Genomic DNA, 23,776 nt, shown 5'->3' with positions numbered 1-23,776 from the left:
CAGAATAAGAAACAAACAAGACACATTTACATCGCCATGGCTTTATTTTCCCTTCCCCAAGCTGCCGCCGTCTATTCAGTTTGACAGAAAATGTGATTATCTGCCCCTCATGTGGTTTGTGATGGAGCAAAAAGAGACACGCTGCAAGTAAGTGTGTTCGCTGGCTGCTTCGCTCCACTCCCGCCTGCATGTTCCTCGTGTGCGCCTGACACTTTGCCTCGTTATTAGACACACTGTTTCCTGCTGGGCAGGCCAGGTGTTGCTGTGCCTGTCATTGATACGCCTCCAATCAAGGTACCGCGACAGCACACACACATAAAGAGTCGTGGTTTTATTAGAGTGCAGATGTGATACATTTATCAGTTCTTCTCTTCTTCACCGAGGAGGCGTTAGATTGTGGTCCGAAGAGGTGAAACTCAAACTCCAGTGCCCACTTTTCAGCTAATAGCTGTTCACACCGTGAGAAACATCACGATCATGAGGACAGGTGTGAATGTGCTGTGCGCTTTTCCTGAACCAGGCGTCACAAAGAAAGGTTGGAAATCCAACTACCACTATATCTTTTAACGTTTTCAGTCAAATATACCAAAAACTGTTTCAGTGAATTGCAGCATATTATCTTTGGCTTAGCAACAACTGTAATTTATGTCTTTGCACAACCTTAAACTAGAAAATTGAAAGAAAAACACTTTTTTTTTCTTGTTTTTTCTTTTTTTTTACAATAAAATAACACTATCCCTAACATAAAAGTTCTCAAAAAATACGTGTTTAGACTCAAGTCATTAATATTATAAACTTATATTTGTGACTTGACTTGGACTTTTACACCAATGACTTGAATCAGACTTGGAAGTTATTTGAAAAGATTTGATATTTCACCCCAAATCTAAAGTTTAAAATACATTTTCAAAAAGTGCAAGACATTAATTCATTTCACTCATTCCGTATCAACAAACGCAGACTGTCTCTCTGTATGTATGTGAGCTGCAACAAGTAAACAACAACAACAAAACGCCTGACTTGAATCCAGAATATTAAACTATTTATCAGACACAATGTTTGTCAAAGAAAGTAAAAATCACAGGAGATAAAAACATCAGAATCATAAAACTTTGTTACTACTTGAACTGTGGAGGCAAATAATTACTTTATTGCTTTTTTGTTTTATATCGCAGAGAAACAAAGAAGATATCTGTAATGCTTTGCACATCTCTGACCCGTCTGAGATGGGCTGCACATTGGGGAATTGGATTCATTTGCATATTTTTAAAATGCTGTAACAGCCAGAGTAAACACAAAACCACCGCAGCCTGTTTGCCATCCAGCTAATTATCTGGACCATCTTCTTGGAATGATTACAAATATATCTGCATGTTCCCAGAGGAGCAACAGCTTAAATATTTCATTTCAGATTTTTTCTTCTTTTTTTTTAACTTCTGTAAATATTTCTTTATGTTTTAAATGTTGTTTCAGTCAAGTTCATGATCATCTTTAATTATAACACCTTGAGGTTTGGGCTTAGGCCTTATTAACCATGTAATATTCATTAACATATATATCAGTCTGTATTTTATGCCAGATAGCTTTCCAAAGCAGTGTTGGAAAAAGTCCACAACATGCACCCTATTCATTCATTGTCAGCTGTAATTTTTGGACATATGTGTTTTTTGCATTTTTTTTAACCAAGCACATCTCATTGGAAAGCAGAAAAGATAGAATTTCAACATTTTCTCTATGAGTTTCTCTTGACCATTGTGGCAGATGAGTCAGACACAAAACGGTTCAGCAATACAGAACATCAGAAATGTGTATTTCATTTTCATTTACAGATTAATTCAGATGCCTCTGTAGCAGCATCTGTGAAACGAAACAGGTATCTACTGGACAATCATTTCAGTTAAGTGTTTGGATTCTGTTTTTAGCTGTTTTGACTGGATAAAAGATTAAAGCTCAGCCAGTAAGCCTTTTCTTACCGAATCAAAAGACTCAGGGGAGACAATCCAAGTCTACATATTATCCCACTGCTAAAGTGTGCTGAAATACTTTAAAATTTACAACCGAAAGAATTCGAGTAATCTCACATCCAGCAGGGAAACACTTGACAGATTCATAGCTGCTGTGTTTAACGTACCCTTTCTGCAATAAAATGCGTCCCTGAAAGTGTCTGCGGATGCCTCTGGCTGATTGAATTTAAAGTGCAGCAGACACAGCTTTATCATCTGAAGTGTGTGTTTGTTTTAGATTACTTCCCAAGCCAGATGGTGTAAAAAAAAAAAAAACATCAACCTCAGTTTAGCAATTCCAAGAAGCTTCTTTTCCAACGAGGACCAGAGAAGATTGAAGAGCAAGTGTGAAATTGTATGTTTGCAACAACAGTTTTTGAAGTCAAATTCCTCAAGAAACAGAGTCATAATCTCGGACTCCGCCGTCTTTCACTTCAAGGAGACGAGTTGTGTTTATAAATAATCCTTGTATTCATTTGCTGAAGCTGCTCCAAGCATTGCAAGAATGAAAAAAAAAAGTAACTCCTGTGAGGAGAAATATTTCTGTCCTCTGCTCCCTCTTTGTTTCTCCTTAATTGTATTTTTTAACAAGTCTGTGTTCAGGCTGACCAGCAGCCACCCTTCATTTCCAGCTGCTACTTACACACATGTACACTTCTTTTATTGGCTGGGGTGTGGGAAGTCATTAAAATGGGACGCACACAAAATGCTCCCAATTTCTGCATCAATGAGCTATGAGCAGAGGAGTATAAATGAACAACATGTTTATATGAATTATAATGCCGACCCATGGATTTGCTTCCTGGGGAGGTCAAAGCCAATGAAAACACTCTTGGGTGTAACTGAAAGTAAGAATCTGCACCAAGAGCAATATTTGGAATAGTAATCAAGCAAACACTGGCTGATTGCAAGAGTTAAAGCTTTCACTTTCCTCTTGTGGCTATTGAGCAATGAATTCCTGCTAAAGGAAATGAGTCAATCCATCTTTCTATTTATTGATCCCCACATCAACTTATTCCTTTGGATATGGGGAAGTAGCAACCCAGTCATCATTGGAATATTTCATGCCTTTTTTTCTTTGTAATGCTTTAAATCAACTAAAACTGCTGCTAATCTGATAACAGTAGTTCTGAAAATGGATTAAAACAACAAAGGATCAGAAACGGCTCCTGAAATGCAAACACTTCCACACCAAATTCCCGACTGGCTTCAGCATATAGTCAAATCTCCTGATTGGCTACCTGGAAGCTGCAGGAACTACACCCATTGGACCAGAAGGGAACTGCAAGCCACCAGATGTTAATGAGACTCACCTGATCCTATAAAAGGCTCCTGAAATCATTTCGTCAGGGGGACAGCTTGTAGGAGGAGGTTTTGCTCCGCTGTTCCCCACCTTTGATTTGTGATTGTCTTTGACAATTTTGTGAATATTTTGGTTGTTTGTTCTGCTAGAGCAGGTTGACTTTGATTTGGTTGACAACACAAGCCAGACACTTGTATTTTGGAGGCTTGCTGCTCCTTTCGTATGTTTGTTCTTTTTTTTCATTTTCCTTTTGGTTTATTTGAATTGCTATGGACTGACTTGTTTGGGCACTTTGTGATTTACTTCGCACTTACCCTTTTTTTTAACGCTGTCAGCCCTTTCTTTTGTTTTAATTGGATTAAGTGGTATTGTGTCTTGGTTTTGTGAGAACTTTGTTTCTTTTTGTAATAAATCACCTTTTTATTTATCCCTCCTATTCCTTGGACATTTTTTATGTTACCGCCCTGAACCCCTAGACCAATAGGGGCGTAACACCCATACATATCCATGTTAACAGTTGGATTGTTGTCACAATAGAAACGTAAAATCGATTTGTTTTACCAGAAGAGGTGATTCTGGGAATTCCAGTTATATTCTAAAATATGTTGATAGTTTTCTTGCAAAAGTTTTAACCTTATCCTAAAAAAACTAATAATAATAATAATAATAAACCATTAATATGCTTTAGAAAAGGCCAACTAAAAGAACCTTCCTCACATCTCTTTGGTTTTACTGAATAACCCCAGAAAACAGGCAATGGAGATAAAAACTCTCCAGATCTTATCTAAAGCAAATCAAACCTTTTTCCTAAGCATTAACGTTATTCTCTCTGTAAAATTGGCAGTTATTCCAAAAGCAACAGAAATGATGACAAAATAAATGCATAAAAACATCCTCAGATGGACTAACAAGTGACACCAGCAAAAAGAGCCGTGCATATTTCGTGAAGCATTTTTGCATTTCATATAATCAGAATTTTTACTTTCCATGTTACGAAGGGCTTTCTGTTAGGTAAATGTTCTACGGTTTAACTATTAAGAAACTAGAAAATCCTGCATTTCAAAGATTCTTGCTTTCAACTCCATATTGTTGTGGTTTGAAGCCCTGCAGCCTTGCAGGAAGAAAGTCCTGGGTTCAAATCCCTCCAGTTCGCATGTTCTTCCTATGCAGTCATGGGTTCTCTCTGGCTTCCTCCTGAAGTCCAAAACGTTCTGTTCACATGAGAATAGGAATGAATTTTTCAGTAACAAACTCCAGGTTGTCTTGTCATACAACAGTAGACTCATGCTGCCTACTTGTGTTTGGTACGGTAGCTGATCTATGATGCTATGGTTTCGTTTCTCCTCCAAACATTCCTAGAAATTCTTGTTATCTGCAGAACACTGAGATCCCATTGGATGCTTCAGCATTATGCTGACATAAAAACATGACTAAATCCACTCAGAAACTTAATAAATGTCCTCAAATTATTCTGTTTAGAAGCAACAGAGAAAAACCCTGATGTAATTAAAAGCAATGCCATCATCGTTCAGTTATTCAGCATAGTCAAAATAGTCTTTGATTGTTATTATTGTTAAAAGAAAACTGTATTTTCAGTTTCAAAAACATTTTTTCTTACCTTAGAGTGTCATTTGCAAATAGATAGAAGATGTAAATGCAGCTTTGTAAAGTCTATTTGTAACTAAGCACAGCTTGTGCTTTAGCAAGTTAAATTGATTTTCCACTTGAAGAACAAAAAGGTCAACAAAACCAGGATGGTGGAATTATTAAGAATTCTCACAGCAACATCTCAGCCGAGGGAGGATTCTTCAGTAATGTTGTTGCAATCCAATCTTTATTTTATAAAAATTATGAAGCTTGCAGAAGAGCGATCCACTCCTTTATCATGCTAATTATATGAGGATGCCGTTTCTTTTTCTTTGTAATGCTTTAAATTAACTAAAACTGCTGCTAATCTGATAACACTAGATACTAACACGCATTAAAGCAACAAAAGATCAGATAAATAGTACATTTGCATAGTGGTGCATCATAAATAAAATGGCAATATGTAGGAAGGAGAGGGAGAAACAGTGTTATTGCACAGAATACACAGTGTTGATAGGAGTGTATTAAAAAGACAAAGCATTTAGTGGCTTTTAATCGTGTTTTAGAAATCCTAAAATATTTGATGTGAAGATTTTCTCCGTCTTTTCCAGCTTCTAAGTTCCTGGGTTTGGTTTATTTACCTGTTAGAGCTGTCACAAGTCAGCTGGATTAGCAGCCCCCCAAAGGCTACATTCACTTTATTGAGGACTTCTAGGGGAGTGGGCTGATGTTATCGCTCCCTCTGACGTCTGCACTATCCCTTTGAACACACTTTATCTTCCCATCTTTTTCTCTCCTGCAAAGTGCAAACAAAGCAGCACAGAGACTCGGCTTTGAAATTAGTTAGGTACAGGGTAACGCTCAAACCCCTGTTAAAGCAGAAATTATTTTTAAAAAAAGAAGGTGATGCTCTGTGGAAATAAAACCCCATTCAGTCCCTGAGCTTGAGACAACAAAATCCAGATGGACATGCATAAAAAATTAGAGACAAATCGCCGTCTTACATCCTGAAGTGCTGCAGAAGGTCCAAAAGGAAACGCAGAAACGCAAAACAAGTTATTGAAAGCTTCAAACTCTTGCTGGAATCCCAGATGACACTGAAAGCCAGATGCATTTGTTGGGTTTCTCTTCTCTTTTTCTAGGGCTGTAAATAGCATTTGTGTGACACTTGGCTCCTGTGGGCCCAGATGCTGTAAACCAGCACTAAAATATGATCCTCTCTGCCACGGCTGTGAACTCCGACTTCTGTTGTTGTGTGACTGTTGACGAATCAGAGCGGGGACTTGGGGTTTTGCACCCAAAGGAAATATTGCAGAGTGAAATGCCTTCTGGCACTTTTCCGCCAGCCCTTGATTTAAATAGACAAGAGCTGCTGGGGAGGATAGAGGGATAAAAGAGGCTGAGGGAGAACGGTGACAGGAGCTTCAAGGAAAGACACACAGTCTACAAGATGGGGAGATGCTGTGTAGTGTGGGGTTACACTGGGATAGGAAGATCTCACTGGGTAGGTCACAACAAATAAAAACTATCTTATGTTCTTACTCAGAATAGCAACAGTCGCCAAAAGTTCTAGTTTTTGCTTCAATCATAAAAACCAGAAGTGTTGAGATAAACATAAAAGAAAGTTTCTGAAATTAATCTTTACTGTCGTTTAAGGATTTATTTAAAACTAAAAGGCGGCTGCAGAAACAGAAAACCACCACGCTGCACTCCAGCTTTAGAACTGGAATTTGCAGAAAAATTGTAGAAGGTTGCGTCTGTCTTGGACTTTCTATCAGAAATGGTTTTCTATCAAAATCTGTTTCCAAAATGACTATTAAGTTCAACCAATGTATCCATCCCTTCTCCAGCACTGCATAAAAAAAATCAGTGTGCCAACATATAAAAATGGATGTTTAGAAACAGGTCATTCTGGAGAAGGATGAGTGGCTGCTCTATCTCAGAATGAAAATTGGTTGAGTGACTGAGGTCCGGCAGTTCTCAATCTAAAATAGTGCTGCACATTTTCCAGATCAGGAGTTCACACATCTCCAACATTTTAACCTAGAGCACAGCAGAGTTTGGATCCTGTCTTAGAAGTAAATATAGACGTATTTGGAATTAATCAAAGACAAAATGCAAAATATCTTAACATTTTGTATTTATGTATCATATTTTCAAGGAACAAATTACACATTTTTAAAATAAAAACGTAATTTATTTGAAAAATTTGACACTGCCTCTGTTTTTTTCAAAGCAGTTGAATAATTTTGGAACACACACACAAAAAGACAAATGAGGGAAGAAAAAGTGTTGTTTTTTATATGATTGATAGTTTTTATTTAGCCTTTATCGTTATAAAATATGTGCTGATGTATCCAGATTACATTATTAAATCAAATCAATGATGCTGAGTTATGGTTAAATTAAATAAGTCCTGATACGACTGAACTGAACTGAGAGGTCAACAATCTTAGCGCTCTATGATCAGATTCTTTTTACCACCACTTTATTTTTTATTTTTTAGAAAGAGCACTTAACTACTAAAAAAGTTGATATCTTCACTTTTTCAAAATCCTTTTTTTTTTTTTGCCCAACACCTCAAAGAATTAATCAGAGCTTTTTATAATTCAGCTGCAAATTGGCAGATAAGTCTCCTTCTCCTCCCTTTGACCTGAATGCAGCAGCAGCCGTCCTCCCTCTTCGGAAAAGGCTGCAGTGGGATCAGATCAAACACATGCCCTCTGTGCCCGAGGCAATGAAAAATAAACCAACAAACAAATAAATAAGTAATCACAAAGGACGTACAACACAAGGAGCCTTTAAAACAAGAGCAGAAACTCATTTATCAGAGCGGTTCATGTTTCGGAGTCTTTTGTGTTTGGGATAATCTTGCACATTCTGGGAAACACATCAACTCCCTGATCTCATTAGATCCCTGGTTGTTGTGATTTTACTGATTGAGAAAATTGTAAAAAGGCTGGAATAAGTTGATTTTTGTGCATACCATTATATGAGTTATTCCCTACAGGTTGGTGGCATTTAAACCAATAAGATCAGCCTGAAAACACCTCATTGTTTCCTTGGTGGTGCCCTTGATGAAAACACTTTTTAGTTTTTTAGGAAAAGCAACAAATTAAAAAACCTCGGCATTGGAAAAACATTTTGATTGCTTTAAATGCTACAAGTTTTTAATCAATAAAACTTGACGAGTACATGTATGTGGATAAACATCTTCAAAGGCACTTGATATTCTGCAGCATTCATGAGCGAAGAAGAGGAAATGGACTCCTATTGAGCTGCAGAACGATTCATTGACGCGTGCAGTCCGCAGCTTATGTCTCTGCTGAGCCATGTCAATCAACTTTAATTGTCCATTAAGTTCCGCTTCCAACGTTGACTCGGAGGTCATTAATTCCCATCAAGGACAGTTCCGTAATAGACTCATGTCGCGCAAATACAGTGGCTGTTAGTTTGCAAAGAGCTTAGCAAGCAGCGAGCGTTCCTCGTGCTTTGATTCGATGCTAAGTGCTTCATCAATCACAATCCTAGACAGATCATTAGAGGCTCCTAGGATGACAAGAGCAGCCAAACTATCTACAGCAGATTGCTCCAGACCACCCCTCAAACCTTTAATTACATCCAAGGTTGGCAGTTATCAAAGACATGCAGTGATAAGTGACTCACTCAATAGGAGCCATTAGTTAGAGAAACTTGTTGGAGTCAGGGTTTTCATCACAGAAGGTCTGAGGAAGCTTTTCATGAGAGGAAAACTTAAAGGGGCAGTTTTATGTAAAATTGTCTTTTTTGTGCTTTACATCACATTATAATGTCATTCTCTCATCAAAATTATATCTGAAGTGTTGCTTTAATTCTTTCCTGCATGTTTGAGAAATATTTTAATCTCCCATGGCAACCATTCAGCCATACAAAATGCCTGAGCTCCTTCACACTAGCCAGCAGCAATTAGCAAACACCTGGTGCATCACCTGAGCTCAATATAGGATCCACTTCTCAATGAAACAGTTGATAAAGGGTTAATAGAGGAGCCATGTTGAGATGACTTCCTGGAGGAGGAGTTTGACAAACATACGAGTTTTTAAAGAGACAGACACCCAATTAAATGTGAAATAACATATTCAAATTTGCTGAAAATTATATTTTACATAGATCTATATGTATATGATATGTTTATAACTAATGAAGGTAACATAGTCACTTGATTGTGCTATGAAATTATACTATGTAGTTGTAAAACACATAATGCTGCCCCTTTAAAACAACATTTTGTTGATTTTTTGATAAATTAACTTATTTTTTCTAAGGTGTGACCTTTTGGTTTTTGGTACTGAATGATAACATTTGAGAAACATGTTGTAACCATGATATTGATCATGGTACATTTTGTATTCACTTAATATAGTTATCATTTAAGTTGTTTCTTAATCAGAAGAAATTACATGAATATCAGGCAAAATCTTATGATTACTGACATATAAAGTAACTTATTTACTGCTTTGTTTCAAGCCATGTAAAAGAATAAAAATGCATGTATAATATGCCTGTTAATTGGCAAAAAAAAGGAACAAAGAAAATACATGTGCATCCACTTCCACGCAAATAGATTCCATGATATATATATACAGTAAGGATAAGACATTGTTTGAGTCATTCATTTTATGTTTTACAGAAAAATATCATATTTAGACATAAGCAAAAATGCTTGAAAAGTAGTGTGAAGAACTTATTTATTCCAACTCCTTATTCTTATAAACACGTGTCAGTGGGAAGGATGTATTAAGCAGCAAGGGAACATTTTGTGTTTTGAATTGAAAAGCCAGTGTGTTAAAATGATTTGAGTGAGTTTGAGAGGAGCCAGATTGACTCACTGATGCATGTGAAGACTGGCTCATGCGGTCTGATTCAACGGATAAACTGCGGCGTAGACTGCCTTAGATATAAATGCTGCTTCTGACAGAAAACTGGATTGTCTCTATGTCAAGCAAATTATTGTTGAGCTAATTCATGTGTTAATAGCAAGAATCTAAACAACTGTTTGCAGATGATAACACATTTATGAGCACATGTTCTTCCAAAACTTGCAAAGCATTGAATTCAGCATCGTGTCTGTCATCTCAAGGGAATGTGCAGTTAGAGTTGGTAACATGTGAATGAACAGTTTTGAGGAATAAGATGAAATGCAAATTTTGTCCTTGTCTTCATCATTCAAACCACATCAACTTCACTTTAAGTGAAAAGCTCCAGAGCAACCACAGTTGAAACAAATGCTGCACATAACTGGAAACTGAAAACATACGTCAAAATAAAATACATAAATATGACATCTAACAAAAGATGAAACACAAACTAATTAAAACACACAAGGTGAAATTACGGTTCAGTGGTGCTGAAAACCAAAGAATATAAATGGGTTTTAAAAGATGGCTGTGAACAACCCTCTCGAATCGAGAAGGTCCTGTTCCCTTCCAGGTTCCTCCTTACCACAGATGTCAAACTCAAGGCCTGGGGGCCAAATCCGGCTCACCATAAGACTAACGGGACACACAAATTGAGATGTTCAACATTATTTAATTCTAAGAAGTACTCATCGAATGCAGAGACAGCTGTTTATTAAAATTTCAGCAATTTGTTCAGGCCCTTTTTGATGCAGTTCAAATTGGAAATGAGTTTGGCTCTCCTGTCCCAGACGTTGGTACCTATAGGACTGACCTGAGGGGCTGAGAAGGTGTGATGAAAATTTTCAAAATGAACTCCAGCTAGAGGAGAGAGAACTGGGGTGATGTTTTATTGCAGCTTTTGGAGTATCAGAACTCATCACACTAAAGAATTTGGCATCCTGTAACAAACAGACAGTTACAATCCTTGTTACAATTATAACACAATTTTGAAACAACTTTTCAAAGCTCCTTAAGTCCCTGTTCGCTTTTCATGAAGATTGTTTTTAAGGTCACAACATTAAAATAATTGTGTTGCTACAGATTTACGATTTATTACTGGGGCTAAATGAGCTATTATTTATTTTGTTCTCAATATAAAATAATTTTCCAAAAAAAAGGTTGTCAGAAATGCCTTTATTATGCATTAAATATGTTGGTATCTTACCATGATATCATCCAGGAATCTGTTGAATAAACCATAAAAATAAAAAAAAAAATTATAGAGTCACTTATTTTTAAAAGGTTTCTATATAGATTAATTTATAAAAGGGCCAAAGTGTTGCATTTCTGCATGTATAATTATCTGACAGTCTTTTGTGGATATTCAGCCTCGTTCTGGAAATAAAAACAATTCAAATGAACAATTAAAAACCTCAAATTAAAATTGAACATATCGATGATGAGTGGATGACTATTTCTAACCAAACAACACAATAAACTTTATAATTTACTCAACAGATCATTTGAAATGCGTGCCGTACCTCTCAGGAAGCAAACCCAACATCTTCAATAAAAAAAAAAAATTGAAAAGGACTAAAAGTGTGCTGTGTAGTCCTGGTGCAAACCAAACATGGCATTTTGTCTCTCTTACCCACCTGGGGAACGGAAAACACGGCTTTGCCAAACTAGCACCCTGGGAAAGATTGGTAATGGTCGCTTTATCTCCCAGATGAGCAGCTGGGCTGCACATACCGGAGAAGAACATATCAGCCAAGGTCACAGAGTGACTCTCCCAGGCCCTTCACCTTTATCTCAAACAACAGGAGGGAGCACAACTAGACACATCTGAACTCATCTTTTGTGTAAGACTTACCCTTGGGCTCAAGTGCCCCCTGTTGAGCAGATGAGAGAAAAGTCCTGGAGCAAGATTATGATTACATTTAGCTTTTTAAATTGTCATCACACAAAAATGTGTCTACTTGTACAGTATAATTTTCCAAAGGAATTTTAATCCTAAACCCCAGATCACCCTGCTGAACTACACTCTTAATGTAATTATATTCAGCACATTTCTATATCGCCCCTGGCTTCACACCCCCTCCCATGTTCAGCCCAGGATATGGATTCAGTGCAGCATCAATGACTGTTTGCCTTCGGGAGGGGAGCAGTGCTTATTCCAGCAGACAGAGCAGAGAGATCACATGAATATCAGATCCCGGTGGAGCTGTAGCTTTGGCTGCTGTTTAAAGTCTAATCAATGAAAGAAACATGACCCCTGTCTATTTGTTGTGGGAGACGACGACAAGCTGTTTCTGGGAAAACTGCATGCTTTGCGCAATTCAGGAAAGCGAGAATATGTAGAAAAAGCATCAATGCAGATACAGTGTCATTTGTAAATAATTTACAGGGCTGTTGGGCATATGATTTAACGGCCACATTTAACACCTGTGCAAATTGTTGAGCGACGCAGCAGCAACAGAAGCTCTTGCAGATTCCAGGTTGCTGACTGTGAAGATCTGACTTTAGCTGCGGGCGCAGGCCACCTTCAATGTCCAAAGCTATTAGTGATTCCTGTACAACTAAAGTGCTGCTCCAGGGTACCCATTTCCTTGCATTAATGTCTAGCTTGCACCACAGTAAATCAAAGGCTTATTGTAATGCCTCTGCTCATATCTCACGCTTCCTGAATAACACCGGCTGGTGGGATCAGACACTTTGGAAATGAAAAAATAGGAGGGGAAAAAACACATTTTCCATTTACATTTTAAAACAATAGTTTATTCGTAAGAACAAGAAGAATATCAAACAAGAAAGTCGGGCAAAAGTTCACCAGTTTAGCTAACTCATGTTCACTGCTATTTGACAAGCTAAATGCTTTTAGCACAGAAAGAAATAAACCTGAAAGTTCTCTGTTTTCAGGCTGTTTGTAATTACATTTTTTTTTGTTTTCAATGTGTAAATATAGAAATGTTTTGCTGAAACTGGATCACAAAAGTAATCAATAAGAAGTTGCTCAAAGGACTTCCTTCATGGATGTGTAAAGTGCTGTTTCTTTTCCTCATTAAGTCTCGGCTCGATAGAGTCCAGTTTGTGACGTAGGTTTCTTATTGCCAGCTGAAGGTGCGCTTCACCATCCTGAAGAAGTTCCGGTTGTGTTCCCGTAGGTAGGAGCGAAGCTGCTGCAGAACGGTGCTGTTGACGGAGGGGTGAGGACGTCCCTTAGACTCATGCAGACACCGCTCCCGTCCGTCGCTCCGGATGCAGTAAAACCCTTTGGTCTGGTTGAAGTAGAAGTTGGAGGACACTATCCTCGGAGGCAGGTTCAGGAATCGCTCCACCTTCTGAAGCTCTGGCAGGGGGTCGTGGATCAAAGCATCCCCGTTTACGATGTGTATCTGTTCCAGGGGGAAGTGCTTCAGCCAGTTACGCATGTGAACGTCGTACAGACTCCTCTGGATCGCCTTGTAGCGGATGTTCAGGGCTCCGTTGCGGACCAGAAGGTTCTCGATGGCTTGCACCGGCTTGTGGTTCTCCAGTCGGTTGAAGTACACCTGGGTGTAGTCAGAGATTACCCGCTCAGTCGGGTCTCTCAAGATCAGCAGCAGCTTAACAGACGAGTTCATGGCACAGATGCGTTCTGGTGCAAGGGGTGACGTAAAGTAACCCGGAGTTTTCTCTATTGTGATCTGATGAGGGTAGGAGTATGGCATGAGGTCACGGTACCATTCCAGACCCTTGGCATAGTTTTCATCCCAGTCAAAGAAGTGAACCTCGGTGGCAGCCACAGCGACCTCAGGGTGAATGTCAAGCATCTCCAACAGCGCTCTGGTGCCCCCTTTTCGCACGCCAATAATGATGCTGTGTGGGGTTCGCTTGCTTGTTCCTGGTGGTGGGGATGAAGCTGAATCCTCAGAGACATTGACTGGTGGTACTGGATCAGGGTCTATGCTGTCCAGGGCTGAACCAAAGCCTACCTTAATGAGCTCAGATGGGGCAGCATATGTCTGGAGAACCAGCAGAAGCAATGATACCAGAAAGGAAGCCATGGGGATGAATGGATGAGTGGACACTGGCGCGATAAAGGAGACAGCGGTTTAGCTGCGGACGAGACGTCGGCGCTCTGTGGGAACAGAAGCAGTCAGAAATCCAGACTTTCCCTGCTTTTGAATCTGAACTGGAGGAGGAGAAATCATTGGCAGTCTGCAGTACATCTGTGGAGAGGAACAAAGACAAAAAGAAGAAGAAAAGGCTTTCAGAATTCAGCCATATGAAGCAGAATGAATGTCTTTATTATACTGAAATGGCACTTTCCTCATTCCCCTGAAAAAGCAATCGTGCCTTAAATACAATCCATGTCTATCATAAGTGTTGCGTCTCAAAGGGATAATCTCTCATCGTCGGTTTTTACTCTCTCCTCACATCCCTCCTCCCCCCCTTCACATCTGCTTTTTCCTCCTCACTCTATAAAGTCACTTTCAATTGATACTGTAATTTCTCTGGCTGAAAAACACTTAGCCAGACAGCTCATCAGAAAATCTGTCTCAGATATGCAAGTGTAGCTGAAGGCCAAAAGAAAAGTTTCCACATCGAGGTGACTTTGATTTCCTATTCGTGTCAAGAGGGATCAATAGCAAGGCAATGAAATTCAGCAAACAGAGACGCTGAAGGATTTCGGGTGTTAAATATGAATTTTAATGGAGCTCCAGACTTCTTGAAAACCTTGGGAAAAATCTAATCCATCAACTTGGATTTTAGAGTTCAGATATACTTCTATGGAGCTTCTTAAATATTTTATAATTTGCCTTTTTTGTTTTCAATAGACACCTGTCAAATAATTAATGCCAAAGCGTATCAGCAGACAAAGGTCTGCTGATACGTTCTGATGGAAAACCAGCCAAAAGACTGATCACTGTGCTAGTCAAAACAATCGGGCCCAGCTACGCAAACACAAAGCTTCAACAGCAAAGGTCACAGTAAGGTCATCTTTTCTTCCTGAGCACCACACAAAACTCTTTCAGGGATGCACAGTCCTCCTTCCACCACAATGCTGACGAGAAATTGCTTACAAATTCTTAAAACACATTTTCAAAATAGGCCAGCTCAGGTGGAAATAACTTCAAATTTAAGCACATTTTTAGGATAATTTGATTTCTTTCGTGACATTCCTGAGAAAAACATTCAGCTTGTGTTTGCAGGGGAGAAATTGAACATTTGCTAACGTTATTTCAAGGTTGTTTCCATTCAGGAGTAGTTTTATTAAAAACATGTAACAACGTACGGGTAAGTCACCACGGTGAAGATGTGGGAAAATAAAAAAATCTTACACAATCTTTATTTTGAAGCGACAATTGAATTCAACACAATTTCTTCAAAAAATATATTTTATCAAGAAGATAAAGAAAATATTGTTTCCACTATTAGTGCACAAACTAACTAGTGCATTAGTTTGATTTTGTGTGTGGTAATCACTTCTATGTTGATGTAGCCATACGTTTTGAATTCAGCTGCAGAAAAGACGGTTTTGCCAGAAGCCTCTTATTTAAAAGGTCCTGGTATTTCACAGCGTTGGTGGCTTTCAGCGATGTGCTGTTACTTATCTTTAAGGTCATGACCACTGACCCATTTTCAGCTTTCTGCTGTCTGTGATGCCATGAACTCAACATAGTTCCCAGGGTTTGGGAAAAGAAGCAGCTTTAATCTGAGGTGTTCTGTGGTTTAAATCTAAAACAGTCAACCTTTTACCTCTAAAACCTTGTAGTTTAACTACTTTTAATGTTTTGTCTTTCTTGCAAGAGTTAGTCTTTGGATGTTTTTCTTTATGACTATTAAAAATATAGAATTTATTTAAGACATTTTAGCCACATTTACACACTATTTATGCAAAAAAAACAATGCCTTTTCCTTTGCCTATGCAACAAAATTGTTGCATGGATATATATAATTATAACTACAACTTTTTATTACTTTTTGAACCAATGCCTACAAAAAATATGAACACTCACAAAGCACAAGAACAAGAAAACATAACCCAACTCAGAGGTATAACATTTTAGTACAGAGTTCTCCTCTGACATTTGGATATGGATATATTTAAAAATACCCTTCATAACGACAGATTTATAAGTTATAACTACACTTGAGATGTCGAAAGTAAATGATGTGGAAGACAAAGTTTGCAGTGATGACCCCAGAACTGTGAGAAGTCAGATATGTCACAGAAAACTGGCATGTCACAAGTTTATGAGTGCGACAAATCACCTAAAAACTGAACGTAAAGCTCATCCATCTTCCCAATGTGACCTGCGAGCTAACAAAGTGTAACATCAGGTTCACTGCTGATAACTTTCAGGTTATTCCAGGTACATTAGTCATTGTCCTCCCATGACTGATGCTTTGAGTATTTGAAATTAATTCTCACTGAAGCTTCAAAGTCCCAGAGAAAGCAGGGAGGCCCTCAATCTGCGTCTGTCCATAAATTATATAAAAAGAGGCTCAGCAGTTCGTGAAGTGTGCCTGAAACATTTTTGCTGAAATCTGTGCACTTATGTTGCTTTTATTGACCCAGTGTGATTAGAAATTCTTTGCTTGCAGAAAAACTCTGCCTTGTGTGCATTTTAGTCACAGAAGCCGTTCCTCTAATTAAGCTTCTGTGATGAACGCGCGTGCCAATGAGCGCTGTGCACTCTTATGATATCACCACTGGCCTTTCTCTCACCTTACAGAGGCTTTCATCCATATAAAGACGATGACACATGCCCCTCTCTTCACACTTCAATTGCTGGCCTGAGAGTGAGACGGTTCTGAACGCAGAGCAGCCGACGTGCCCTATAGGGCCTGGCGTTGTGCAAGGAGGCACTTATGCACTGTGACAGCCGCGCCTGCCTGTCAGCATTTCCCTGGCAGAGAGCTGCCAAGTCCAATGGCCGCAGCCAGGCAGGCAGACGAGCTTTCTGTCTCATCCAATATCCCCCAACCTGCTCCCCTTCCTGCAGAGAACCACCTGGAAGGAGCTGCTGCTTCAGATTCATGGATCTTATGGCTTTATTCAGCCTTTTTTGGATATTGTTGTGGCTTTTTCCATTTGACAAATGGCAGCCATGTTATCTGGCAGTCACCCTAACCAGGAGAGCGTCCGTCGAATGCTGTTAGAGCCATGGAGTGTTGCACAGCACAGGTTGGCAGGGAAGAAATATGGCCCCCGTGAGTCTTGTGACTGGGATACAGCATCGGTTTGTTGTGGCTCACTGCAGCTGCACAGAAAGACAGTTTAGATTTCGATCTCAGCTCCAGGCTCTTTTATGCTTCTGGGGTTTGCATGTTTTACTTGTACTTGTCCTTCAGGCACTCTTGAGGTGCACTGTTCTAATCCTACTGAGGGACGAACATAAAAAAAAACACAGTCAGGCAAGGAGGTTAGAAAGGTGAAAATAAACTGATGTAAAGTGTGGTTTCAGTGATGCATGTTGTTTTATAAAACACATACTGCAGATCTGCAGGGATGCTGAACTTTTTATCAAACTGTTTTCCCATGACTAAGATGGGAAAACATTTTAGTCATGACGTTAAAGTGATTAAAGTGAAAAACCTTACTTGAAACTCAGAGATTTTGTCTATTCTTTCAATAAAACCTCTTAAGAATCAGTGATGAATTTTAACGGACAGAAAGAGAAAAACATTCACAATCATTCATGTTTGCACAAACCAACTCTCAGTTCTTTAGAGGACAAGTTCTAAATCTGAATCGTGAGTTGTTTGTCCAAAGTCCAAGTCAAATTTTATGTTTTTCTTCAGCCAGTCCAAGTCTATACTTTCATCACACATTTTCATCAGAAGTTCAAATCTAGTTTCAGGCTTTAGCTCAAAAATCCAAGTCTTTAGTGTCTCATAAAAAGTCCAAATCGGATCTTTTGTCCAAAATCCAATTGAATTCTTGAGTCTCACGTTTTTGGTTAGAAGTCTACAGTCAAGTTTATCATCTTTCATTTAAAGTCAAGTCATTTTTCCTCAATCAAATCTAAAATGTTTTATCCAAAGTCTTAAGTTTTTTTTTTTCAAGCTTAAGTTTGTTGCATAAAATTGCCAACTACAATTTCCCGAATGCTGCATACAATAGCCGCTCCCAAGTACAAGAGGTTTGTCGCTTCAACAAGACGACAATGTTTCCTCGGGTGAATCATGAATATATCTCATGTAACTCTTTCCATCTGTTGATGTCAGGATTTTAATGACTTATCATGTGGGAAAGCTTAGTCATGTGTGATTTTCAATTATTTTCTTAGTAGAAACACAACAATTGCAAAGTTGTGTTTTTACAACATCAAAAGAATATGAACAAAGATCTGCACACATTCACAATCCTCTGTATGGTCAGTTATAAAGGAAATGGTACCTATTAATTATGATTTAAGCATTTCTCCTGAATCATGCTGGATTGGTTTTCTTTTTTATTTGCAAAACGGTTGACATATTTTAATTACACTAGAAGTGAGGGGCCAGGGAGCAGAGATCACACTTTGCCTGAATTAATCCTCAGCAAATTAGTCCTTTAAGAGTCCACTCATGCTCAAGATGTTTTCCTGCTGTTCACACATGGGATATTATCCACCCTCTGCTGGACGCCGATGAATGGACTCTAAATGCATGTTCACTGAGATGCCAAAATCAAACCTGTACCTCGTTCCCACTTGACCACCAACACACATTAGAGGCCGACTTGCTGACCACTTTAAGTTGTCAGTCAGTGGAGCAGCAGAGTTGCTGCAGCCTGAAGTCTGCAGCCTGCAGCCGTTACATCACTTCGGGCTAAAAGAAAGGCTTGCAGAGGTTCCAGACGCCGCAGGAAGCCTCGCTCCCTCTAATTAACCCAAACAACCTCCTCTATACGTCTGCAGAACTATTCCTCATTCACATTCAGCACCCCGGAAAATTAACTGTGGCTGGCAGCAGGTACTGTAAGCAGCGGCTGAGTTTTCTTTTTTAATAACTACTCATTAGAGATGTTAGCGTAATATAATTATTATTCCAATAATGCTTGATTGCAAAGAGCATCTTTATTAAATAGGTTCAGAAAGGGATTTATAAATATCAATCAAATAATTTTATTCAATATATTAAGTTAATCAATATTGAGGGACTTTTCATTTTTCTGGTGTCAAACCTTAAAGAGTTACAAGACATTAATAGCTATTGGTAACTGAGAATGTGTTTGTTTTCATCAGGACTAAATCAAATGCAATCAGAAGCAGAACAGCGTGCAGTCCTTGCTCTCTTTGCAGTTTTCTGAATCCTGTTGTGTTTTTAGTTATTTCTGATTCACTGGTTTAAAGCGTCGTTAAGGTCGTCTCCTGTCGGATGCTCTGGCCCTTCCTCCAAATAAGCCGTCCCGTGGGACCAAATCGCACAAGCACCTTCATCCTGCACTTTCCCCTCTTCTCCAACATCTCTTCCGTAGATTCTTTCTCCTGCCGGCTGGCAGGAATAAAAACACATAGTACATTTTCCACCTACACACATCCATCTGAAGCTCTCCCACATACAGGACTGCCTTTAAATTATGGATGAATATTGGTTTACAGTGGGCTTCCTGGCTCACTTTAACAGGTTATATTACAAAAACCTAAACATTCAGCTTGTCAAAAAGAAGGATTTTTTTTCCCTTCCCCTCCCACATCAAAGACCTGGTGATCTCGCACTAAAGAAGCAGGGAAATCAATTTTAAATAAAAATAATCAGTGTAGCTATACAGTAAAGTAGAACCTTACATTATGAATCAAACATGTAATATTTTGTCTCAATATGTAAAGGAATACTGCTGTGTGAATGACTCGACTATAATTAAAAGGTAAGTAAGTAGTTTTGCTTCATTTACTTTGGTTTACATGACCCATGACATGCCATCTTGTTACCAAACAGGTTGGGATGTTTTCAAAGGATTTGTAAAGAAAATTATTTAAAGATTACATGAACTCTACAATTGATTGAAAACAGCTGATGAATCTTATAAATATTCTCCTCTGGGGCCACCTAGTGGATGGAATACCCCAGATAATTTCAGTTTTCTTTAAATACATGGTTCAATACTTTAATCATTGTTGGAAAAACTGAACCAAACACCTTTGATACCAACCTAACCCTAACGCTGATGAAACATGGATTTGGTTTTCTGGTAATATTATCTTAAATCAAGTCATTACCATATCCTTCTACAACGGGGCACTGACATATGGACGGATGCTGTGGTTGGGTTAACACATGGAGATGCGGTGATGCATTTTTCGTCCAACATTTTTCCGTTAAAGCATAAATAACTGTTGTCCTAATAGCAGAATAACAAGGGGCAGAATTCATTTGCACTCCACACTTTCTAGATCTTTTGCAAGCATCCAAAAGGTTATTTTTTTCTGACCTTAAATCGTTGTTGTCGCAAGCTCTAGCAAACTAGCTCACTTGACTGTAATTCACAATTTTCTCATAGATTTATTATTGATACTTGAAGTAGGTAGAATCATTTTCCTTTGTTTCAGTGGGAAAATATTATAGAGAAGAATATTAATATTGCTTTCCAGATATTGGAAAGCAATATTTGGCTATTTGTGGCGTGCATGAGTAAGACAATGACCCACTCACACCCGCATGACAGCTAAGGCATTCATTACCATGCTTGAAGAGGGTGTAATGTGTCACGTCCTGTGCACCCAGAAACAAGCGGCCTCAGGCACTAATTACAGCTGCTTAACTGTGATCTTTCATTCGCTGATTTAAACTTTCCCTGCATACTTTTCTTTTTAGCTACTTTTGTCACTGCAGACTATTTCGCTGTGCAAAGGAAGGCTATTCCAATTACCAGTCCGTCTGCCCACTGCCATCTGTGCAAACATCAAGCATTAAGCACCCAACTTCATGTGCTTCATAAACAAATATATGTTTATGCTGCATTAGCAAAATTTGACTAAACAAAAACTTTGAGCAATTTAACATGATACTCAGGATGAGGATGTTTGGTTTTTCTGATACATCAAGGATATAAATACAAATCAGATGAGTCAAACCAAAAACACAGAGGTGTGAATCTCACCATGGCAACAGCCCTGTAGCTACCTAGCTTAAATGTGTCATTGTTCTCTCACTAGCAGGCATGGTTACCCTGGAGCATTCTTTTGGCCCGAGCTCCTCGTGTTTAGCGATGGCATTCGTCAGTGCTCTCGGTTTTATTTGGGGAAATCATCTGATGTCGTCTGCTTTCCCTGTAGGCATTTTTCTGCAGATGAAAAAGGCCAAGTTGCTCAGATTTCTCGGACGAGTGGAGGAGACCGATCCCAGCGACATCGAATCGCTGAAACCCGTCCGAAACAACAGGGGATTCAATCAGAGAGCGGCCTGATGAGCCTTATTCAACCTGCCACTTCTGATAAAGCACCCATGCTGTCCACCGCATCGCCGTCCACTCAGCGCAGCAGCCTCCTCATCGCCGCAGATAAATCTAATTTCATCCTGCCAATTTAATGCTACTGTAAATCTTATCGCGCTTCCCACATCGTACGTTCCCAGCTTTGCACAATGAGTCTGATCTTCTCCATGTAAAGTAATTACTCCACCGTTTATCACAAGAGGGGAGGTTTGTGAAATGCGGACGTAATCAAAACAAATGCACCAACTTTAGAGTGGGTCTTTGGAATTCCACTGTGTTTCTCCGGTCTCGCAGGCATCCTGAACACTGCAGTGAATGCATGCATTATAGATGAATTGCTTTATGAAATAAAAAGCAGGGCATCGTGTAATGAACTGCGAGGATGGTGGTTAATCTTTGATGAGGTTGATGTGGTAAATACTTTAATGATTTACTGACTGAGACATTACAAACATAAGCAAATTAAAGAAAAAGACATTGTTTAGAGTATATATGTGCTAATGAGAAGCTTATATACATATGAATGTCATTTTATTTTGGCCATTTAATAATGTAACTTACCTTATATTTTAGCCAGGATGGAATAACTATGCAACAAAATTTTTAAAAACAATGATTTTCCTGCCGTTGATTCTCCACACAGTTCCTCCAGACTAGCGGCAGCAGCAATTTGTAAACACCTGATGGAGCTGCACGTCTTCATAGGAACAACTTCTCAGTCAAACGCTCCTAAGAACTGTCATAAGCGGCATAACGGATGAACATTATGCTCATGGTGTAGGCAGAGTGTTGGAAAGAGTAGGAGCTTCTTAAAGAGACAGAGGCCCAATTTCAAGGCATCAAACTAAGAACTCAAATTAATTTTAAGTCATTATAACACCTGAAAGTAAAATTTTGTTGATTCTGCTATGAAATGGCACCAAGGCCTGAAAAATACACAATAACACAGCTTTAATCTTATATTTTCATATACAGTATATGAAATATATATATATATATATATATATATACATATATATATATATATATATATATATATATATATATTTATTTTTTTTTTTTTTTTTATTGACAAAAACTCAATCAAATTTGTATAAATGTTCCTTATCAAGCTGCAGAGTCACATGCTGTTTTAAAGCCAATAAACTTTGTGCATAATTCTAGCAGGATAAATGACAAATGCTGTTGTTGTCAGAAGGTTCCTGAAACACCAGCTTCTAGGTAAAGTCCTACATTTTTAAACAATTGCAGTTGGGACTTAAGGAAGAACATTTCACACATCACTGGTTCCAAAGTAAGTTTGGGAGTTTCTTTGAGATTATTGCCCAGTTTGAACCTTCATCATTTAACTGATAATTTGAAGGTTCTGCCAAATACTCCATACTGTGTAATGAGTCAGAGCCACAAGCGTTCAAAATTTGAATTATGAAAATTAATGTTTACAAAAATATTCCATTTATTTATTAATCATTCAATTCTGAAAAAAAAGGTTGAATTTAATCTAAGTCATAAATTATTATATCCATGCACATTTAGTGTATGTAAGCATTTCTTCTTCACTGTACTGTATAATCTTTTAAAAGCTACAGAGAGAAATACCACCTTTGCTTTAAATTATGCACCTGCTCTCCTAATGTAGTTGCATAATACATACTAACTGAGGTATGCAAATATCACAAGTGTGTTCTCAGGTTTAAGGTATTAACTAAGATATTTAGTTTGTTCATTTTCCTAAACTGCAGCTGGTGTGTGTATGCAATCCTAAATAACTTGGAAATCTTTTCACACTCTGGCACATACATATCCAATTGGAAGGATTTCTGCTCAGATCTGCCAGCTTTTTTTTTTTTTAATCATCACAAATATGTATTCAACACTGCAAAACTCCAGGTTTAGTCTTCGAACCTTCTGCGATGCACCGTTGCCTGCCAAGAGCTGAACTGATTCAACACAAGGCAGCAGTTTGCGAGCTAGTAATAATGTATTTAACTTGCAACCGCTTCCCACTGGAAAGCAAAATGGTTGCATTCGATGTTGGTGCGTTAAAAAGTTAGAGGAAACCAAACCAAATGCAGTAGCAGTGGGGAATTATTTCCAAACGCTAGATAAAGAGACGCAGGCCGGCTGCTCTGACCAGCAACTAACCAGACTGGACTTCTAAATTAGATGCAGGAATAAAGGTTATATTTTTTTTTTCCCAGTGAACGTGAGTGACAAATCAGTGAAGCGTACCTGTGAGATATGCAGATGAGGAACGTGTCGGACCAACAGTGACAGCTGTACATTTCTGGGATGCAGTTCTCACCCTAACCTTGACCTTGGATGGGAATTTTCAGTATCAAGCTACCTCATCTGCATAAGTAATTCAAGTTGTCGCCTTGCATGCTGGTCATTGATTGTAACATAATCAGCAGCATCAGAGACTGTGGTGACTCAGTCGTTCATCTGAGCTAAGTTTAATACGTGCAAAGTCATTGTTTTAATCAAAATGCTTATCTAAAGCAGGCAATTAAACCAGTCATTTAATATTTTCTGCTGCGTTTTGTGGATATTACATACCAGTGAAGAAATATTTTGTTGGAGATTCTGGGGTTAGTAA

At 38.6% G+C, this 23,776-nt stretch overlaps 1 protein-coding gene across 2 annotated transcripts in view; it reads right to left on the bottom strand.

Moving 5' to 3' along the window:
• Nucleotides 1-12,691: 12,691 nt before the first annotated feature.
• The window catches only part of hs3st1l1 (heparan sulfate (glucosamine) 3-O-sulfotransferase 1-like1), a 28,814-nt gene continuing 17,729 nt past the window's right edge, over nucleotides 12,692-23,776 (bottom strand). For both annotated transcript variants that reach the window (XM_055029115.1, XM_055029116.1), the window contains exon 2: nucleotides 12,692-13,981. In XM_055029115.1, coding sequence (XP_054885090.1) covers nucleotides 12,875-13,816 — 942 coding nt within the window. In that variant the 5' untranslated portion in view covers nucleotides 13,817-13,981 and the 3' untranslated portion in view covers nucleotides 12,692-12,874. The remainder of the gene's footprint in view (nucleotides 13,982-23,776) is intronic.

Source organism: Poeciliopsis prolifica, unplaced genomic scaffold, assembly GCF_027474105.1.
Source record: "Poeciliopsis prolifica strain line A6 unplaced genomic scaffold, Auburn_PproV2 SCAFFOLD005, whole genome shotgun sequence".
Taxonomy (NCBI): Eukaryota; Metazoa; Chordata; class Actinopteri; order Cyprinodontiformes; family Poeciliidae; genus Poeciliopsis; species Poeciliopsis prolifica.
The sequence above is the reverse complement of the archived record's forward strand: the minus strand, read 5'-3'. Positions and strand labels throughout refer to the sequence as shown.